At 35.7% G+C, this 18,714-nt stretch overlaps 1 protein-coding gene across 2 annotated transcripts; it reads left to right on the forward strand.

Annotated features, from left to right (window-relative positions):
* Positions 1–3,061: 3,061 nt before the first annotated feature.
* On the forward strand, positions 3,062–18,693 carry cnga3a (cyclic nucleotide gated channel subunit alpha 3a). 2 transcript variants are annotated; one of them, XM_041791127.1, is made up of 8 exons: positions 3,062–3,086; positions 3,169–3,249; positions 5,367–5,491; positions 7,315–7,404; positions 8,528–8,701; positions 15,170–15,271; positions 15,370–15,476; positions 15,566–18,693. In XM_041791127.1, exons 3-8 carry the CDS (start codon positions 5,391–5,393, stop codon positions 16,960–16,962), a joined length of 1,971 nt encoding a protein of 656 aa, XP_041647061.1. In that variant the 5' UTR covers positions 3,062–3,086; positions 3,169–3,249; positions 5,367–5,390; the 3' UTR covers positions 16,963–18,693. The 2 variants fall into 2 exon arrangements, with proteins under 2 accessions (XP_041647061.1, XP_041647060.1); XM_041791126.1 differs by having other exon boundaries at positions 3,082–3,249.
* The last annotated feature ends 21 nt before the right edge of the window (positions 18,694–18,714 follow it).

Here is an 18,714-nt window from a genome sequence, read left to right on the forward strand (position 1 = left end):
GTACAGCATATAACTCAATGCAGAAGAACAACCCTTTCATAGCCCCGCCTCTCCACATCACCTGAAGGCATAAGGTTAAAAGAGAAATCCCTTGGCAATATACGGAGCTGCACTGCTAATCCCAGCTTAGACTTGAGTACCTATTTCAGCCAGCTAATGCCCCCTCATGGATGTGGTCACTTAAAGATGTGTCACTTTTGTGGTACATTTTTTTTGTCAATATTTAACTAAAAGGGTGAACTAACATTTCAATCAGCAGCTCTGCCTTGGAGCTGGTTCCAGTTTAAAAATGTGTTTCCTGAACTAACTCATATACTGACTACTATAGCAATCATTCATAGATACTTAAAAATATAACAAGAACTGCTCCAGGATGTGTACATTTGTTTTCTTTTCTGCATCTATGGTAATCTCAAAGTGAAGGGACTTAGCACTGTAATAGACTTTAGGATCGTCCTCACTGAGACCAGGTTTAAGTGAATCCATGATTAGAAACAGTGTAATTCTGGATACACAGAAAAGGTGCTTATATACAGTCTATGGACACCTCGAGACAGAAATAACACATCTTTAAGCGCCTACAAATGTTGCTTCTGATATAAATACAATTCTAAATTTGCTTTCAGGGCAACATGTCAAAGCTTTAGTAGGATCCAAAGTCCTTGTGTAAACCAGCTGTCAGAAACAATACGCTAAGTATTGAGCCCCTTAAGCCGCAAAGTCGTGTAAAGCTATTAGCATATTCAGATGGATGCTGTAGCGGTAGGAAGAGGAAAAACAAAAAGTGAAAGAACAATCACTCTCCCCTTCTTCAAACCTCATTAGGTTTAGGACTGTCTCCAGGTGCATAGAGATCTATTGAAAGCCTCTTTACATCTCTGCCAGAAGGCAGAATGTAATTACTGCAACCTAAACCCTGGCTTTCCCAGAGTGCACCATGGCACAGTGCAGCAATTGTCTCCTGCATACAAGCTTCCCTGCAAGTGTCCAAGTCACTCAGATAGTACAGCCCCCGTCAAACATCAGACAATGACCTGAAACTGATCTGATGGATCTCTGCTTATCAAGCTGTAGCTCCAGTTCGTGGCATATGCTCATCTTCCCAGGAGACAAAAACACTAGTGTACCCTGCTGTTTTTGTCATTAGGTTGAATGTCAGTGTGTTACATTTAATTAATAGTAGTTTTTATAAAACAGATGCAGGGAAATTATAATAAAAACTGTGTATTAGTTTATGAAGGTGTTTTCAATCTATGAATCATTTGATACTTGATTAATAATTCCTTTTTTTTTCATTTATTTGTTATTCAATTATCAATCAAATATCAACTGAATGAATGATACAGAGATTTTTTTATATGTCAAGCATGAATTTTGTTTTGGATCTGTAAACTGTAGGAATTATTTGGAGACTTTTTTCCAAATATGTCCACAAATAACCTAAAAATGTGTCCCTATGTAGGTCTATGTTAATTTCTCAAAAATTCCAGATGTGGTGCTCAAACTAAGCTTTAACAGTCTTCAAATGCTCGAGAACTTTTCTAAGGCAGCAGTCTTAGTAAGATGCCAACATGCTAAGACAGCCTGCTAAAGTTTTTATCAATTTTGCATCTGATCAAAAAAGTGTCAGAGGAATGTTATTAGCCTAGGTCTAGGCTAAATGATTTTGTGTGAGCTTAACAGTTATCATAGTCTCTTAAACTGGTAGGCTAACATTTAAATCAAAGGTCCTTCATGAATCAATTTCATTGTTAAGTAAGTATAGAAAGTGGAAGTATTTTAAAGCTGCGAAAACCAGGACAATTTTGCAGTGATGTTATATAAACAGGACTTCAGATATTTGGGACCAAACCCACTTAACTTAAGCAATCTTAGGCCTTTAAGGAAAAGTGAAAACACATGTTTTTGCTGGGGGGCGAGAGAACAATAAAGGGTATTGTATTTTGTGCAGATATTGCTGCAATTTAGCAAATATTTTTAAACCAGCTAACATTAACTTAAAACTGCTATCAGTGAACATAAGCAGGGCATCACATATATAAGACTGTTGGCTAGCTAGCTCACATAAAAAGATAAATAGCTAAATTATTCCAACAATTTAACTGAGTAACTTCTTGTATAAAGCAAGCATAGGTCTACAGTTTGTATTAGCAATTTCTAATGTAGTTTTAATTAGCCTAAATTCCACCCCTGCCTGTATATTAGAAATGTTTCCTATTTTCAAAACAGCAATTTAAAACAAAAGTCTACTGCATTCATTTTGTAACAATTTTTGACCAAAATTTGGTTATGAAAATTTCTCACTTTGGCTAGGTTTTTTGTTAAATGTCAGCTAAATTACTAGCTAGCGTTAACAATAGCACTAGCTGGCTACCAAGTATACAACAGTTAATTTTACGCTTTAAAGATAAGCTCACTGTAAAAGACAGTAAACTTGCACATCCTTAGCAAGTTTTTAAGTTAAGATTTAGTTAGCAACATCCAACAAGTGGTTCTTTATGCACTTTTATAATTATGTTGTATTTAAGGTAATATTTTCACTTAACAGGTAATGAATGATTAAAAAAAATCTCCAACCAGCCTATTTATTACATTATACATTTTAAAATAAAATAACAAAATGTCATAAAACAGTATAAAACCTACAATAAATACATAAATTAAATAAAAACAGAGTCTCCATTCACTTCTTTCTCCAGCTTTGCTAAAGAATGAAAAAATATTTTAAGGTCATTTTAAATTCTCCGATATTTGGGCTACCTTTGGAATAAAAGTACAGTTGTGAATATAATATCTAGCCTAATCACAGTCCAAAAACTGAACGCCTTTGTTCTGTTTAAACTCACCATACTTTACCATATGATACTCAACAGCAGGTACGTGCTTTGTGACTGAGCACTTATGGATTCTGTCCCTAAAAAGGGAGTAAGAAAATGTGTCAGTATGGTCAGTCTGTCTCTGTGCAGTGACTTGTGGACAGTGATGGCAGGTCCAGGATGGGCAGGTCTCCTCCCCTTGTCTGATCTGATCTGGGACCTGTCAGCTCTCAGAGCACGTCTTCATCCAGCAGAGCCGCACGGACTATGGTAGATATTTTTGGCGACGCTTTGTTGGGCCAAAGGGATCGTGAATATTTCTCTGGATAACTATTTTATACATTTTTTGAAGATGGGATTACACAAAAGAAATCACGGGAGAAACAGTTGTTCGCTCGACTTAATAAAGTCAGTGTGAAGAGGCTTCAAACAGGTGGGTGATCTGTTGAATGCGTTGATCCAGAGACGTTACGACCGTTAGAATCATTAAACTAAGTGTTACAGGAAATACAGAACAAACTGTGGTAGTTTTTCTTTATGCACTGTATCATAGATTTCTCTTAAAGACGTGCTATATCAGTGTATTTTCACAGAAACCTGCATAAGTTTCTCGGCTTAGTCCTGACGTCCAGTCGTTGACTTTCAGGTGTTCTGCATCCTGGCGCAGCAATTTACACCGTCGAAGATGCTAGCTAAAACTATAGTTACATTTCGATATTAGCGTCTTTATAAAGTTATCTAGCACTGTTTGAAGCTGTAGCTGACATGAAAAGCTCTTTTGTTACACTTTAAGACGCATTAGTTTCTGTAGTATAGCCTCAAGTGAATCATTAGCTTGCATAAAAAATTGTTCAAACATTTCTAGTATGGTTTAGCACCTTTAAAACAGGTTACAGCAGTTCATAAGGCCTGGTGAAGGGCGACAAGCTTGGAAAGATAATAGGTAAGAGGTTTAAAATGATTTAATTTCATTTTAAGCAATGAATTGGAGCTTACAGCAACTAGAAATATAAAATATTTAATAGTAGTTTAAGTCCTTTACATATTTAGTCTAAAGAGTGCATTAATGAAACAGCTTAGGCTTTTAAGTTTGTGTACATTAGTAGGAGGTTTTGAAACCCCCAGTTTATCTCACTTTCACACGTGAATTTGCATGTAAAGGCAGGTACAATGAGGATACTGAGTGACTGAGGATAAACAAATCAATTAGAAAAGAAGATGTCTGCATGAATAGGCTGCACAAACGTGGCACAAGTGTGCAGTGACTTTGTGTGCATTGAGTACAACAGAGCAACTTATCTTCAGGAACAAAATACATCATCATTTAAACTCTAAGTTTGCTTTACATTAAAGCTATACAGTTCTTAGCAGATAAAGTCAAGGTGATCTGATTTTCTTTGCAAGTATCGTGATTACATATAGATTTATAATTTTTACATCTGTAAATCAACTCTGTCTTCATAGTTGCTGGGCAAGAGAATACACCTTCTTATCAAATATTCTGATATTGTGTTTGTCTGTTCAAAAATTAAAAACACTGCTGCGTTTTGCATAACAGAATGTCAGTGTAGTAATGTTTCTGAGTTGATTTCAATTTGAGATTGCAGCTTTATTGAAAAAATGCAGCAGTTGGAGTTAACCTCAATGTTTCTGTGAACGTCTGCAGCCTGTCACTTTAGGTTGTAACATCAGAAACTATGAAAAGAAAATGAAAAACATGCACATTTGTTTCATAACAATCACTTCAGATGATTACTAATATGCTGAGTGTCACACAGATGATTATGCAACTCACATTTGTGCAGACAAACTCTTGATTTTACCAGTTGTCACCCTCGGAGTGCTCAGCTTCTTGGTGATTGGCAGTGTGATTTAATTTAGTGGGGGTTGGTTAACTCCCTGGAATTAGCACTAATCTGCATGAGCACACGTGTTACAACCACTGGTGCTCCCCAGAGATCAGTGAGTCAGTATTTACCATTAGAGCAAACTAAAATATTAGAATAACAAATCAACCTCCCTTTTTGTGTTTTGTTTACTGACATGTAATTGGGACATTTTACATTCATCTGTGCTTGTGTCAAGGCTTAAAACTTCAACTGCCTTTGCAGGTTCTTCAAAGAGACTTTACAGGACAATATGGCTGACTTGGCTGTTTCTCCAGACTTTGTCCAGAGCTGGAGAGAGTCACTGTCCTCCGCCACATACAGTTTGGCTTGTGCTTTAAGTGGTGTCCTAATAGAATTAACCTGCTGTACACACAACTGAACATAGCAACCACAGTCTACCTGTAAGCCATAGCTTAGTTATTTTAAAAACCAGCTGAGCGTTCACAGAGGGCACTGATCCTGTTTAGTGTTAAGGACGTAATGAGGGGGTATTTTTAGGTGCTACTCTCAGACAAACAGTGAAAAGTGGTGTTCGGTAGGCACATCAACAGCAAAGCATGGATGAAATTATTCTATTTTTGCTGTGCGATATCTTCTGTGCAAAATCTGATGTTACATTGAAATCTAATAGTGTGTTTCCATCTCTTTTTGTGTGCTGCAGGCCGACAGAGCCAAAAACAACACCATGGCAAAATTTGGGAGTGAAAAATCCTTTTTATCAAGACAGCGGTTGTCCAGAAAGACACCTGATGAGGAGCTTGCTGTCATTGAAAATGGGGACAGCAGGTTTGATTTCACCATAAAAGTCTTACAAGTCAATTTATGCCCAATAATATATACTACGGATGCACCTAGTGTCAATTTAACATTGTTTTTGGTGGATATCAGCTGTACTGACAGTTATGCCCATTTTTAAATAATGTGGTACGAACTGACGTTGGTTGCCAATATTTATCTGATGTGTCACATCCCCGTAATGATTTAATTAACTAATGATTTAGAGAAGAGTTTTTTACTGGGCAGAAGGCATCACCTGTTGGACATATTCTGGTTTGTTTTCATGGTCAAACATGAGAGACAATTGTGTGACACACCAAAAGAAGAAATGAAAGAAACATTGGTAACAGTTAAAATGTATCAGCTAAATGTTTTTTTTTTACCTACCACATTTGCTTGAATCTTAACAATCAGTGCATCTCTAATATATAGAGTATAAGAGCCTTTTGTAATTGTTGTCCAGGGCCCAAGATTATGACAATTTTGGACTTTTCATCTTTTTTGGTTTGTTTTTAATTTCAGTTCAGGCTGTCCATGGGGTCTCAAAATGCGGTAAAAGTTGATAAATCAATACAGGCTAAATCAGACTTTTAAAAAGTATTAAAAGTGTTAAGACTTTAAGGTCTTAAATTTTGTAGTTGTTTATTTTTATTGTATAGCCTTTTTATCTGAGGAGGTTGTAGGATGCTTTTTCTAGTTTTATTTTTTACATTTTTATTTAATTACATATAAGAGTTTTTGAAACTCCATCAGATCTTACATTATTCTGAGCTGTCAGTACATCCTCAAAGCTTTGCTTAATGAAGTGAGAATTTGTACCATAACATCTTTACTATATGCTGGAGAATGCAAACTCCATCCAGACTTAAGGAAATAAAGTGTTGAAATAAATACAGCTCAATTATTGTCATGATCATGGACACATAAGTACTTTGAAATCAGATAAAATAAAATAAAATTATCCTGACATGGGCAATCATGTCTTGTATTGTATTTTACTTAAACCTAAATGTTTGCTGTTCAACTTGTTAGTTTTAACCACTTGTAATTGGCATTTATAGATTGTGGTATAACTTTTTTAGGCTGCTTAAATAAAAATTAAGACCTTTCATTCAGCTACCTTTGGATATCAGGGATTTTATTGTTAGGCAAATTACAAATTTTCCAAGAAAGTCTAATTTTTATACTACAGTAAGAAATACAACTGCTTTTTTTCTTTGTCATATTTGTGTTGCTGTCAGCAAACCAGAATTATGAGCTGTGCTGTTACTGCAACTGATTAGAAACTGAAGATGTGAAAGGTCTTAAAAAGTATTAAATCAAATGTCAGTTTTTCTCTATATACCCTGTAATTCTGTTTAAATTCATTTTTACTGCTGGTTTATTAGTTTAATTAGTCTTTATTTTGTAAAAACATTGTTTTAGTTTAGTTTTTATAAGTTTTAATGTTAGTTTTTGTATTTATTAGTAATATGGGATACTTGTCAGGGGTGAGAAAAAGTAAACATTATACAATTTTGGGACTATATTCAAATAAGTTACTTTCTCTTTTCATTTTATTTATATCTGATAGTTGGGTACAACTCAATACTTTGTGTGAAGTCTTGATCTAGCCAATCAGGCCATTTTACATATATTTTTTTCTCTCATTTTATTTTATTTTAGTTACTTTTTTTAAGTACACAATATAGTTTTAGCAATTTTCCTTTTTGTAAAGCTTTGTTTGTGTTTTAGTTTTGATTAACTGAAATTATTTTACATTTTAGTTTTAGTTTGTTTGTTAGTGTTAGTTAACTATAATAGCCTTGCTAAGTGCCTTCATTGTCTTTCAGGACTCACTCTCGTTGTGAAGAAATCGCTGACACAGCGCTGTCTTCAGAGTCCCATAGAGACTTATTTACAGGTGCTGGGGCCATGGCCAGGTAATCTTAGTGTTACTTTTAATGTTTGTAGTGTTTACAGGTGGTGGAGTGTAAATACAAATATTGACTCAATGGCTTTGCTACAGGACAGCTTTGAGGTGCTTGTACTTCACAGATTATTCTTGCTTTGTTTACTTTATACTTTCATTCCCCTTTAAATTGAAGTAAAATGTGTAACATATTATAACGATGGAACAAAACTGCAATACTCAGTTAAGACTCAAACATAAAGCCAAAAGTCATCTCAAGGATTGTCTAATTAATCAGACAAAGTTCAAAGTTAACATCTATTGCTTCTATACAACCTACACATTTATTTGACTGGAGGTCTAACTTGCTATGGCGTACAGTACGTCACCAACAAACCAATTACATTAGTGTTGTATTTGGATCAAAACTGGAATTGCCAAGTACATTTTCACATATCCCTGTGCTAAACACAGAATACAAAGATAGAATAAAGATGTTAATGGCTAGAGAACAGATGTACTTTTACAGTCAAGAATCTTGAATGTAAAAGAAAATAATTAACAAAAGAAAATGAAGGTAGATATAAGAATATTTAGAAAAGTTTCATTAGTACAATAGCACTAGCACACATTTTTTTAATGTTTAAAGTGTAAAATTTAGGCAAATCCACCATTTGTACTTACATTTCTGTTTGCTCTGTGATTAGCTCTAGTGTAGTACTTTTTTAACTGTATAATAGCTCTTGATGTTGTCCAAGTCCTAAACTTGACTTTAATTTAATTTCAGCATTATAGAAAGCAGTTTTTAACAGTAACTTTACAATGCTGTTTTTTATTGCTGGCTACAGCAGTGAAGTACTGCCTAACAATTCTTTAAAATAAGCACAATTGGCTGCTACCACGGTAATAAATCAGACAAAAAAAGAACAGCAATCCACTTGGACTTGGATTTGGACTTTTCAGCCATTGTTAAAAGCAGAATAAGAAGAATTTTACAATGGCTAAAATGCCCAGGAACATTCAGTTGTTGTGATGATCATAGACAAGTTAACTCTTAAAGTTAGATCAAGTGTTGTAGATGAAATAACTAATAGTCCATCCCTAGCCTAGATGGCTGTCACCTTGTTCTGTTTTACCTCCTGCTAACCCTCTAGGCTCTCTTACGTCTTCTTCATGCTGCGTAACTGGGCGTCTCACAGAGTGAACCCTGAAACGGAGAGGCACGACTCTTTTCTAGAGCGCTTTAGAGGTCCAGAGCTCAAAGACGTCTCCAGTCGAGAAAGCAATGCCCAGTCTCTGGGCCACAACGACACAGTCCGTAAGAGAAAGTAAGTACCTGACCTGCTGGTAGTGCTGATGATGATTACAGAAGTCAGCAGAAAATTGTTTGTTTGTTAAAAAATGTCACTCAACCTCACTAATAAGATAATGATGCACAGTTAAACGAAGGATAGTGCGCTCTCAATGTTAGACATATAACATGTCTGCATGGATCATAAAATGCAATCCTGGTTTGATTATGAGATGGATTTTGATGAAGTCCTTAACATAATTAACCTGGCATGCCAGATGGATTAGTTTCACACATCCATCTGGGAAACCACTCATAGACAGTGTTTGAGAAAGGGCGGAACCTTTGAAAAAAAAAAACTCGGAGGGTGATTGGATAAATGTTCTGTCTGTCACATCTTTACGGGCCAATCAGAGCAACAAAATGTGACGTAGCCACTACCAAACTGCGCCCCTACCAAGGGAGTAAACTCCATACAGAGCTGCATAACGCAAACCATGGCATCTGTAGACATGTCAGTACACGACTTTTTGAAAAGAAAACAACTCAATGCTGTTCTTTGTTCTTTAAATGAAGAAATGTAGTCCAGTTCTGATAAAACTGGCGCTTTAGTTGCATCCACGCTAATGTCTTACGCCATAATTGCAAAATTGTAAAATTGAGTTGAGGGATTATGAATTTCAAAGGTTTGTTGGTCTCTGCTGTTTTGTTGAATCGGGAGATGAACAGTTAGGATAATCATGAAACCAATGACATTGACCTTTTTTAATTGAACTGAATGCAGTAAATGTCTGAAATTATTCGTTGTAAGTTGTACAATGACGATAAAAATGATTCTGATTCTGATATTAACTCATTTTAAAAGCTAACTACTTGCTAATACTGAAGTGATGTTTCATGGGAAGAAATAGCTTCTCACACCAAATAATAGCATTTTACTTCTATTTTACTGTCCAGTAGTTGCTTCTGGAAAAGACTTTAAAAAATCTAACAGCTAACCTCTTCCCATAAGTTTAGGTGGTTTTATCGGCAGGTCAGCTGGTGACCTAAAATCTCAAAGTCCAAACTGGATACTTGTCTGCCTCAGAGCTCAATAGCTGTAGTTATAAGTAAACAATAGAGGATTTCAAGCTAACAACTATCTGATTTTGTATTACTCTACATTATTCAAGAACTGTTTTCAAAGATGTTTTCATTTTAAAAGAAATTTGAAGTGCTTGCAACCCATGAGCTAACAGTCAGGTGGAGTTTAGACACTCATCTTTAGCCATTCATCATTGGATAAATGAGTGTTAATGCTCAAGAGAAAAGTAAATGTCTTTTTTTTATATATATTTTAAGAGTCCATAAGCTATCACTAGCTACTGGGCAGATGTAAAAGTACAGATGTGTCCGAAAAGGCATGTGAGTGTCAGATTTAGCATTCTCTTTCATTGTGCTGTTTAGAAAGCAGTAGTGGCAGAAAACAGAGTCATCACTTTGTGCAAGCACAAAACAGCAAAGTGTGCTTTTGGAGATGTGATTAAGTTCTGTGTACTGCATTTAAGTATACTGTCTTACAGTATAGAAGTATGCAACTTGGAACACTACAAGGGTTTTATATGATGATAGGCTTGGCTAATTATCCTTAAAATAGGAAATTTTATTTTATTTTTCATTTGTTTATTCAATCATTGAACTTATTATAATCCCAGCACATCACTGAGGACCTCATTTTCAATATCAATATCAATATACCAGAGTTCAAGATAATTTTGTCAAAAAAAAGTTTAACAGAAAAATATGCTGGGTCTGCTAGCTACTTGCTAACAGCCAAATACATCTTTAGGCAGGTTAGCGAATCACTTCAAATCAGTAATTATTAAACAAGCTTTACCAAAAATATATCTAAAAAAAATTTAAAAAGACAAAAAATGCTATCTAATTGCTTGTAGTGGTTTTATAAAATGGATGGTTCACCCTCAGTAATACTCTGTTAGACATGGGACTGATAGCTAACCACTGTAATGGCCAGAGATGTAAAGACTGTCATACTCCAGTAAAAGTATAGTTACTTTTGTTAAAATTTAAGTAGAAGTAAAAGTTGTAGCCAATAAATCTACTCAAGTACAAGTATAAAGTATTTCATTTAAAGGTTACTTAAAGTACAGAGTAGCTACTGAGGAGTAGTACAATAAAATATGATCTTTACTTATTAGTAAAAACTACATTAGAATGTGGCTCTTAAAACAGGTTGTTTAAGTAAAGGCACACTTTTATGATAAAGCAAATCCAATAGCTAGTTTGGGATGTGGTGGGGAATCAGTGTCTTACTATGTGCTAATGACCTTCATGATTTTTTTTTTACAATGCAGTGAAGTACAATACTTCCCCACAATATACTTACACCGCTTTCTACATTATGAAGCAAATGACATTTTTCTCTTATTTTCCCAAATATTCATGCAAATGACAGTCAGAATATTTTTCAAGTCATCAGCCGTTAGAGCATAATTCAAATGTTTTTGAACAAACTTCATAATGATAACCGTTATTTTTTTTTTAAATAAAAACCTCAAAATGCACTGTTCAAAATTTTTATGCACGACAGAGTTTTAAAACATTTTATTGGTTGTAAAGAACTGAAAATGGTTATTTGTTGAATTTGCAGCATTAGGAGGTCATGTTCACTGAAATCAAAAGCTATTTCAATCAAAAACATCTTAACCGGCCAAGTTACATGTTAACATAGGAGCCCCTCTTTGATATCACCTTCACTATTCTTGCATCCATTGAACTTGTGAGTTTTTGGAGAGTTTCTGCTTGAAGGCACCAGCAGCTTCAAATACCTGTTTGCTGCTTTGTAATGGCATTTTAGCATCTGCTCTCTTAATCTGATGAATTTGTACGTCAGAAACCTTCCTCATTATGCCTTTATCTGCATGAACCCGTCTGTGCTCTGAATCAGCCACAAATTTCTTCACAGTATGATGATCATGATTAATTTTTCATGAAATATCTAATGTTTTCATTCCTTGTCCAAGACTTTTCGGCAGCAGAGAGATCCTTTTTCTTTCCCATATTGCTTGAAACCTGTGGCCTGCTTAATAATGTGGCATATGTGGAAAAGTGCATTTTGAGGTTTTTATTTAAAAAAAAATAATGGTTATCATTATGAAGTTTGTTCAGAAACATTTGAATTATGCTCTAATGGCTGATGACTTGAAAAATACTCTGTCATTTGCATTATTTAGGAAAATAAGAGAAAAAGTCATTTGCTTAATAATGTGGAAAGCAGTGTAAATAAAAATATTGATTTCAGAATTTACTTTAAAAAAGTACAAATACACAAAAGCTACTTTATTACAGTAATTTGAGTAAATGTTATTAATTACTTTCCACCCTGCTTTTGCGGTTTTAGGGGTAGATTACATCACTCCATATCAATTACTACTGAATACATTTAAAGTACTTCTAAAGAGTTTGGAAATCTTCAACAAAAATATTTTAACATTTAAAGATTTTTAAAATAATATTTGCTAACTGCAGGCTAAGGGAACTGGAACTGCTAATTACTTGCTAACCGTCAAATATGTTTTTGGCATGCTAGCAAATCACTCCAAATCAGTAATAATAGAATCAAGGCCTCTTAACTAGAATTAAATAACTGCTAGCTTACAGATATAGCTGATAGTCGAACACGAGTTAGAGGGGGTGTCAAGTAACTAATTACAATATTAAACATTAGTAACCCAAGAGACTGATTCCACATCACATCCAGAAGCTGTTGTACACAGCAAAAACTGGAGTGTTGATATCTCAGGGTTGAACATTTCAGAGTGGATTTTAAGTACTGGTGTCTAATTTTAACCCTATTCTGAGTGAAACTGTCTTCAGTGCTGGAGTTACTTGACAGTGTTGCTCCACCAGTGTTAGTTCTTTTGGTCATGTTTCTGGTGGATTGTTGTTTTTGATGTGATGCGCATTTGCACCAGGAGGGAAGTTATCCACTGAGTTGGAGTTCCTGCTGTGTCCACAGGTGCTCCTAAAAGACAATTTAATAGCATTTAACTTAATTCCATTTAAGTCTAACTACCACTGTCAATTTTGCCTTATGTTGACTTTATTAGAGAGGCAAGACTTTATCTGAACAAACTGGTTGGAGATGTGGTCTTGTCTTGTTCTTCCCAATAAAAAAAAAGGTCATATTCTACTGTAGAACTCCTCAGTAGCTACTCAGTACTCATTACTTAAAGCAAACTTTAAATTAAATACTTTTTTACTATAACATCAGTGAATTTATAGACCAGCACTCTTACTTAAGTAAATTTTAACCAGAATAACTACTTTTTCTTAAGTACAATCGTCATGTAATTTCTCTACCTCTGATGAGTTTATTTGAAAATAGGGGTTCATCCTCAAGCATACATAGATGTAAGAGATTGGACCTGCTAGCTAAATACTTGGTACTGGCTCAGTGTGGTTTTACTGCCAGATTAGTGAACCATTCAGATCACTTGTTTTGAATGAATTTACCCTACTGAAATGTTTACAAAAATATTGTTGAAATTTGATCCAGAAGTGTTGTTGAAAAGACATCCAAAAATAGCTAACTAGCTAACTAGCCAATGGTCAAATGTGTTTTTTTGTGATGGGCAGGGTTGGCTAGTTACATGTAAACAAACCAAAGATCAAGATTTTTCACATATAATATCAAATACTTGTTAACAGCCCAGTGTAGTTTTATGGGTAGATTACCTAATCACTCCGAATTGCTTATTGTTGAATAAGCTTAATTTAATACTAAGATTTGAATGAATAAATACATATAATGTTGTACGGGCATTGTGATAATAATAAAAATAACTTTGTGTAGCATTTTTGAAAACAAGGGCTCATAAAGTGCTTTGACAAGAATTAAAAAAAAGCAGCAGAACCCAAACAAGACATTAAAACAGCAAAAACACATAAGACTCCCAAACAACTTCAAGAGAACCCCCAAGGTAGAAGAACCTAAACAAAAACTCAACCCAAATATGACACCCAAAGACATTATTACCCTGACATCATAGCACATCATTAGTGCTGAAACATCCCAAGACATCCTAAGACATCTTTAAGAGCTAAGACATCTCAAGTCGTCATGAGGACTGGGACGTCCCAAGACATAATAAGAACTAAGACGTCACATAACATAATAGGAACCCATGAATACCAGGCCAACACAGGAACCCACCTAAAAAACTTTAATGCAAATAAATAAATGAATAGCAATAATAGCAATAACACTAATAATAACGATAGAAGGGAGATAAACCTGATAAACACTGGCTCTGCACTCCTCATCTCCTCGGGCAGGCCGTTCAAAAGTCGAGGGACCCTGATGGAAAGGGCGTTACACTGTTAGTTTTAAGTCTCGACTTTGGAACAACCAGGAGGCCCCCACTCTCAGGCTGGCTGATGGGGAGTTAATAATTCTGATAGATAACTTGGAACCAGACCCTGAAGTGCTTTAAAAGTAATAGGGTAATAGGGCAGCTCACCAACCAAAATCAGTTATAAACAAATAAATTAATTCAGCTTTTCTCAAGTTCAGTTATCGTTGTAAAACTAACAGAAAAACGTGAATATTTCTTAAGGTCTTCTAAGACATAAACAAAGGACTTACTGTGCAAAAATCTTTTTTCTTACATCTTTTATCCAAAGTCTTACAAGTAAGTGGCCACTGGCAATGTACAACATGAATAACTGCAACAACACAGACGAGTAAGTATGAGCATATCTGTTAATATAATAGAATTAGATTTTAGAGGTCTGGTTAAATATCATTACAATGTTGTGTATGATTCTCTGTAGTATATAGTATAGAAATCCCTAAAATATTGAAACCTCCCAATACCATTCTTTTTTGGAGTTTAATTTTGCATTAGGCTAAAAAAACATCTTTGCCCCCTTGCTGCATGAACGTTTTTGAGGCAATAGCTTTGTGGGTTGTACTTTAGCTTGAGCTTAGTAGCTTTCTTATGTTGCCATCTTGTGGACGAGCATATGGCCTGCAGTAGATCCTCTATCAAATCCTCGAATCCTAAGCCGTGAAACCTCCACTAGAGCCTTTTCTTAGACTCAGTGCCCTCTGACGAACCCTCGTAAATCCTCCTGGAAGTTTTTTTTTAACCTTCATTTAAACTCAACTTGTGGTCTGTAGCAAAAAGGACGAAATAAAAAAAGATGATAAAAAGGAGGAGGAGAAGAAAGATGAGAAAAAAGATGAAAAGAAAGACGGGGACAAGAAGGAGGAGGAGAAAAAAGACGAGAAGAAAGATGAGAAAAAGGACGAGAAGAAAGACGAGAAGAAAGATGACAAGAAAGATGATAAGAAGGATGATAAGAAAGATGATAAAAAGAAAGAGGAGCCACCGTAAGTACTGCATTAGATAAAGACAGTATATTGGGAGAGACAATTGTGTCTAAACTGTTCATAATGAAAAAGAATTATAAACATGAACTAATGTCAAGTTTTTTTTAGGAAAGAAGTCTGGATTATGGATCCAGCTGCAGACCAGTACTACAGATGGCTGACCGTCATTGCAGGCCCAGTATTTTACAACCTGATGATGATTGTAACAAGGTATTGTCTCTTAAATATGCTCTTAACCCTTTTTTTTTCTTACTTGGGTTGTGCCCAACATTTTCTACTTGTTCATTTTTTCTCATTTTGTCCTCCAGAGCCTGTTTTAATGAACTCCAGGATACATATACAAAGCTATGGATAGTTTTAGACTACACATCAGATGCCATATACTACGCAGACACATTTGTCAGGTCAAGAACAGGTCAGATTTTTTTTAAATATTCCAAGTCAGGATTCATATGCCGTCATTTATGGTTGTTGAATTTTCTAATTTTGTGTTTCCCCCTTTAGGTTACTTGGAACAGGGCCTGCTTGTAAAAGACGCAAAGAAACTGAGAGATAAATACCGAACGACATCTCAGTTTAAATATGATATGATCTCAATGATACCTACTGATCTGCTGTTCTTAAGATTTGGCTTCAACAACCCGGAGTTCAGATTCAACCGTCTTTGCAAAATGTCCAGGCTTTTTGAATTCTTTGAGCGGACTGAAACTCGAACAAGCTTCCCTAACATGTTTCGTATCAGCAATCTCGTGCTTTATATCCTTGTTATTATCCATTGGAATGCTTGCTTGTTCTTTGCCATTTCAAAAACCATTGGTTTTGGATCAGATACGTGGGTGTATCCCAATATTAGCCATCCAGAGCATGGCCGCCTGGCTAGAAAGTACATTTACTCCCTATACTGGTCCACATTGACCCTCACCACCATCGGAGAAACCCCTCCACCAGTAAGAGACGTCGAATTCCTCTTCGTGATTTCTGACTTCCTCACTGGTGTGCTCATCTTTGCTAGTATTGTCGGTAATGTCGGTGCCATGATCTCCAACATGAATGCTTCTCGTGCTGAGTTCCAGGCAAAAATTGACTCCATTAAGCAGTACATGCAGTTCCGAAAGGTCACCAAAGACCTGGAGGCAAGAGTCATCAAGTGGTTTGACTACCTGTGGACTGAGAAGAAGACCTGCGATGAGAAGGAAGTACTCAAGAACCTCCCAGACAAGCTCAGGGCTGAGATCGCCATCAATGTCCATTTGGATACACTAAAAAAAGTGCGTATTTTCCAGGATTGCGAAGCCGGTCTGCTGATTGAGTTGGTGCTCAAGCTGCAGCCACAGGTGTTCAGTCCTGGAGATTACATCTGTAAGAAAGGGGATATCGGCAGGGAGATGTACATCATCAAGGAGGGGAAGCTAGCTGTGGTGGCCGATGATGGAGTCACTCAGTTTGTGGTGCTCAGTGATGGCGCATACTTTGGGGAAATCAGTATCTTGGGTATCAAAGGAAGTAAAGCAGGCAACAGAAGAACAGCCAACATCAGAAGTGTTGGCTACTCCGATCTCTTCGCCCTATCCAAAGACGACTTGATGGAAGCTCTCACTGAGTATCCCGAGGCCAAAAAAGCTTTGGAGGAGAAGGGAAAAGCCATCTTGATGAAAGACAACCTGATTGATGAGGCTGTTGCCAATGCTGGAGCTGACCCCAAAGACATGGAGGAGAAGATAGGGAAACTGCAGAGCAACCTAGATGACATGCAGACCAAGTTTGCGAAGCTGATGGCGGAGATAACCTCTGGCCAGACGAGGATGAAGCAGAGAGTCACAGATATGGAGGCCAAAGTGAAATCTATAAAGCCTGAGGACCTGTCAGAAGTAATGGCTGATAAAGACAATAAAGTAAAATAAGGAGATACTTGAGGACTTTAAAGGGAATGAAGGAATTTTCACTTAGAATACTTTTTAAAGGCCCATGTTTGTATGTATTTATACATCTCTGTTCATATTATCGTGTCAAAATATGTACAGCAAAATGCAGCAAATGCATATTTTGTGTGTACTTTTCAATGACAATTTTATATTGTCATCAACTTCTTGAGTATGTCCATCAGAAGCACTCATGTATGCAAAAGCTTGGCTTTCCACAGCCTTAGAATATAAAAGAGGAATGTTTTTTTTCCTGATCAGTATTGACTTTTTTATTTTTAATGCAAATACAGGATCAAACAATCCATTTGAAACTGTATGTGAATGTAAAAATACATTGTAATGCAGTTATGTTTATATAAGTTATCAGAGTACATTATCAGTTGTAAATTGCAATGTTATATGTTGATAAACATTAAAATGTTCTTATAACATTTACTGTGACTAGGTTTTCATTTTTTATCTAGCTATATGCCTTGATGTCTTTACTAGCTGTAAAGTCCCTTAAACTGGCTAAAAATCTAAATTATTCAATAAATAAATTTTAGCTCAGATAAGCTACAGTAGCTTAAAGAAGTCCAAGTCCAGTGCGTATGCCCTCATTGGTCTGTGTAGTGCCATTCTTAATAGAAATGCTGTTATGTGCTTCTTAAAATGATTTGCAGGCATTTAAAACTGACATTTCAAGCTTCCTAAACTTTCCTTGTGCAAAATGTGCACTACACAGACTAGAAAAGCAATTCCTTTATCTTTCTGGTAAAATCTGGACTTTTCCAGTGTTACTATAATTTTTTTAACCTATATTAGTAACTCAAACTTTCCATGAAGTTGCCAAATAATACTTTGCAATGCTTTGCTCAAGATAATTTTGCAATTTGAAACATTTGGCAGTATGCTGAGCATTGAAAGCTTCAGGGCAACCCTGATGGAGATCACATGGTGAAAAGTTTTAGGCATGTAGGGCGCAAAGGATGCATCATTGAGGCTGATGTGCCACAACTCTTGTCTGGGCCTTTTCACCCCTATAAATATAAAAAAATAAATGTCTCCCATAAACCCCAGCTTCTGTGGCCACCATCAGGAGGATTTGAGAGGAAATAATAGTGCCCCATCTAATCCACAAGGCCACCATTTTCAGAGCCTTACATCTGTGATACTTTTGTAGATAACCAGTGAATGTCTGACTCTTCTACTGTGTAGTGTGTGTGAGAGAGAAGGAGGGAGAGGTAGTATGCAAGAGTTATTTCCATTCACATCTTGTTAATAATTGATATTCTTTTATTATAACGTAACAAAAAAATGGATTGGACATTTATTCATAAAATTAGTTTTACAAAGGGTTAAAGACAAATATGAACAAATACTGTCTATATTGCTTGTAAAAGGGTTGAAGTCGATCCCTGTTCAGAAATGTCACATAGTTGTTTTGGCTGTATTGATTTAAAAATCTAATTATGCAACTTGTCCATCAGACCCAGGAACATTGGCTGTGTAAAAAAAAAAAGAAATTGAAATCCACACAAGGGTTAAGAACAAATTTCTTCTCAAGAACGATTGGTGGATGATGCCCAATGATTTCTTGATGATAGCGAGTGAATTTATCTTGAGAAAAGAACAGAAATCTACTTGTTCTCATGAAAAAAAGAGTAAAATTACAAAAGTATGGATACATGTCTACTTGGGGCTTCTATAGTTTTTTACTGTTCTGGAGTAATGTTAAACTATATCATCCTT

Source organism: Cheilinus undulatus, linkage group 7, assembly GCF_018320785.1.
Source record: "Cheilinus undulatus linkage group 7, ASM1832078v1, whole genome shotgun sequence".
Classification (NCBI taxonomy): domain Eukaryota; kingdom Metazoa; phylum Chordata; class Actinopteri; order Labriformes; family Labridae; genus Cheilinus; species Cheilinus undulatus.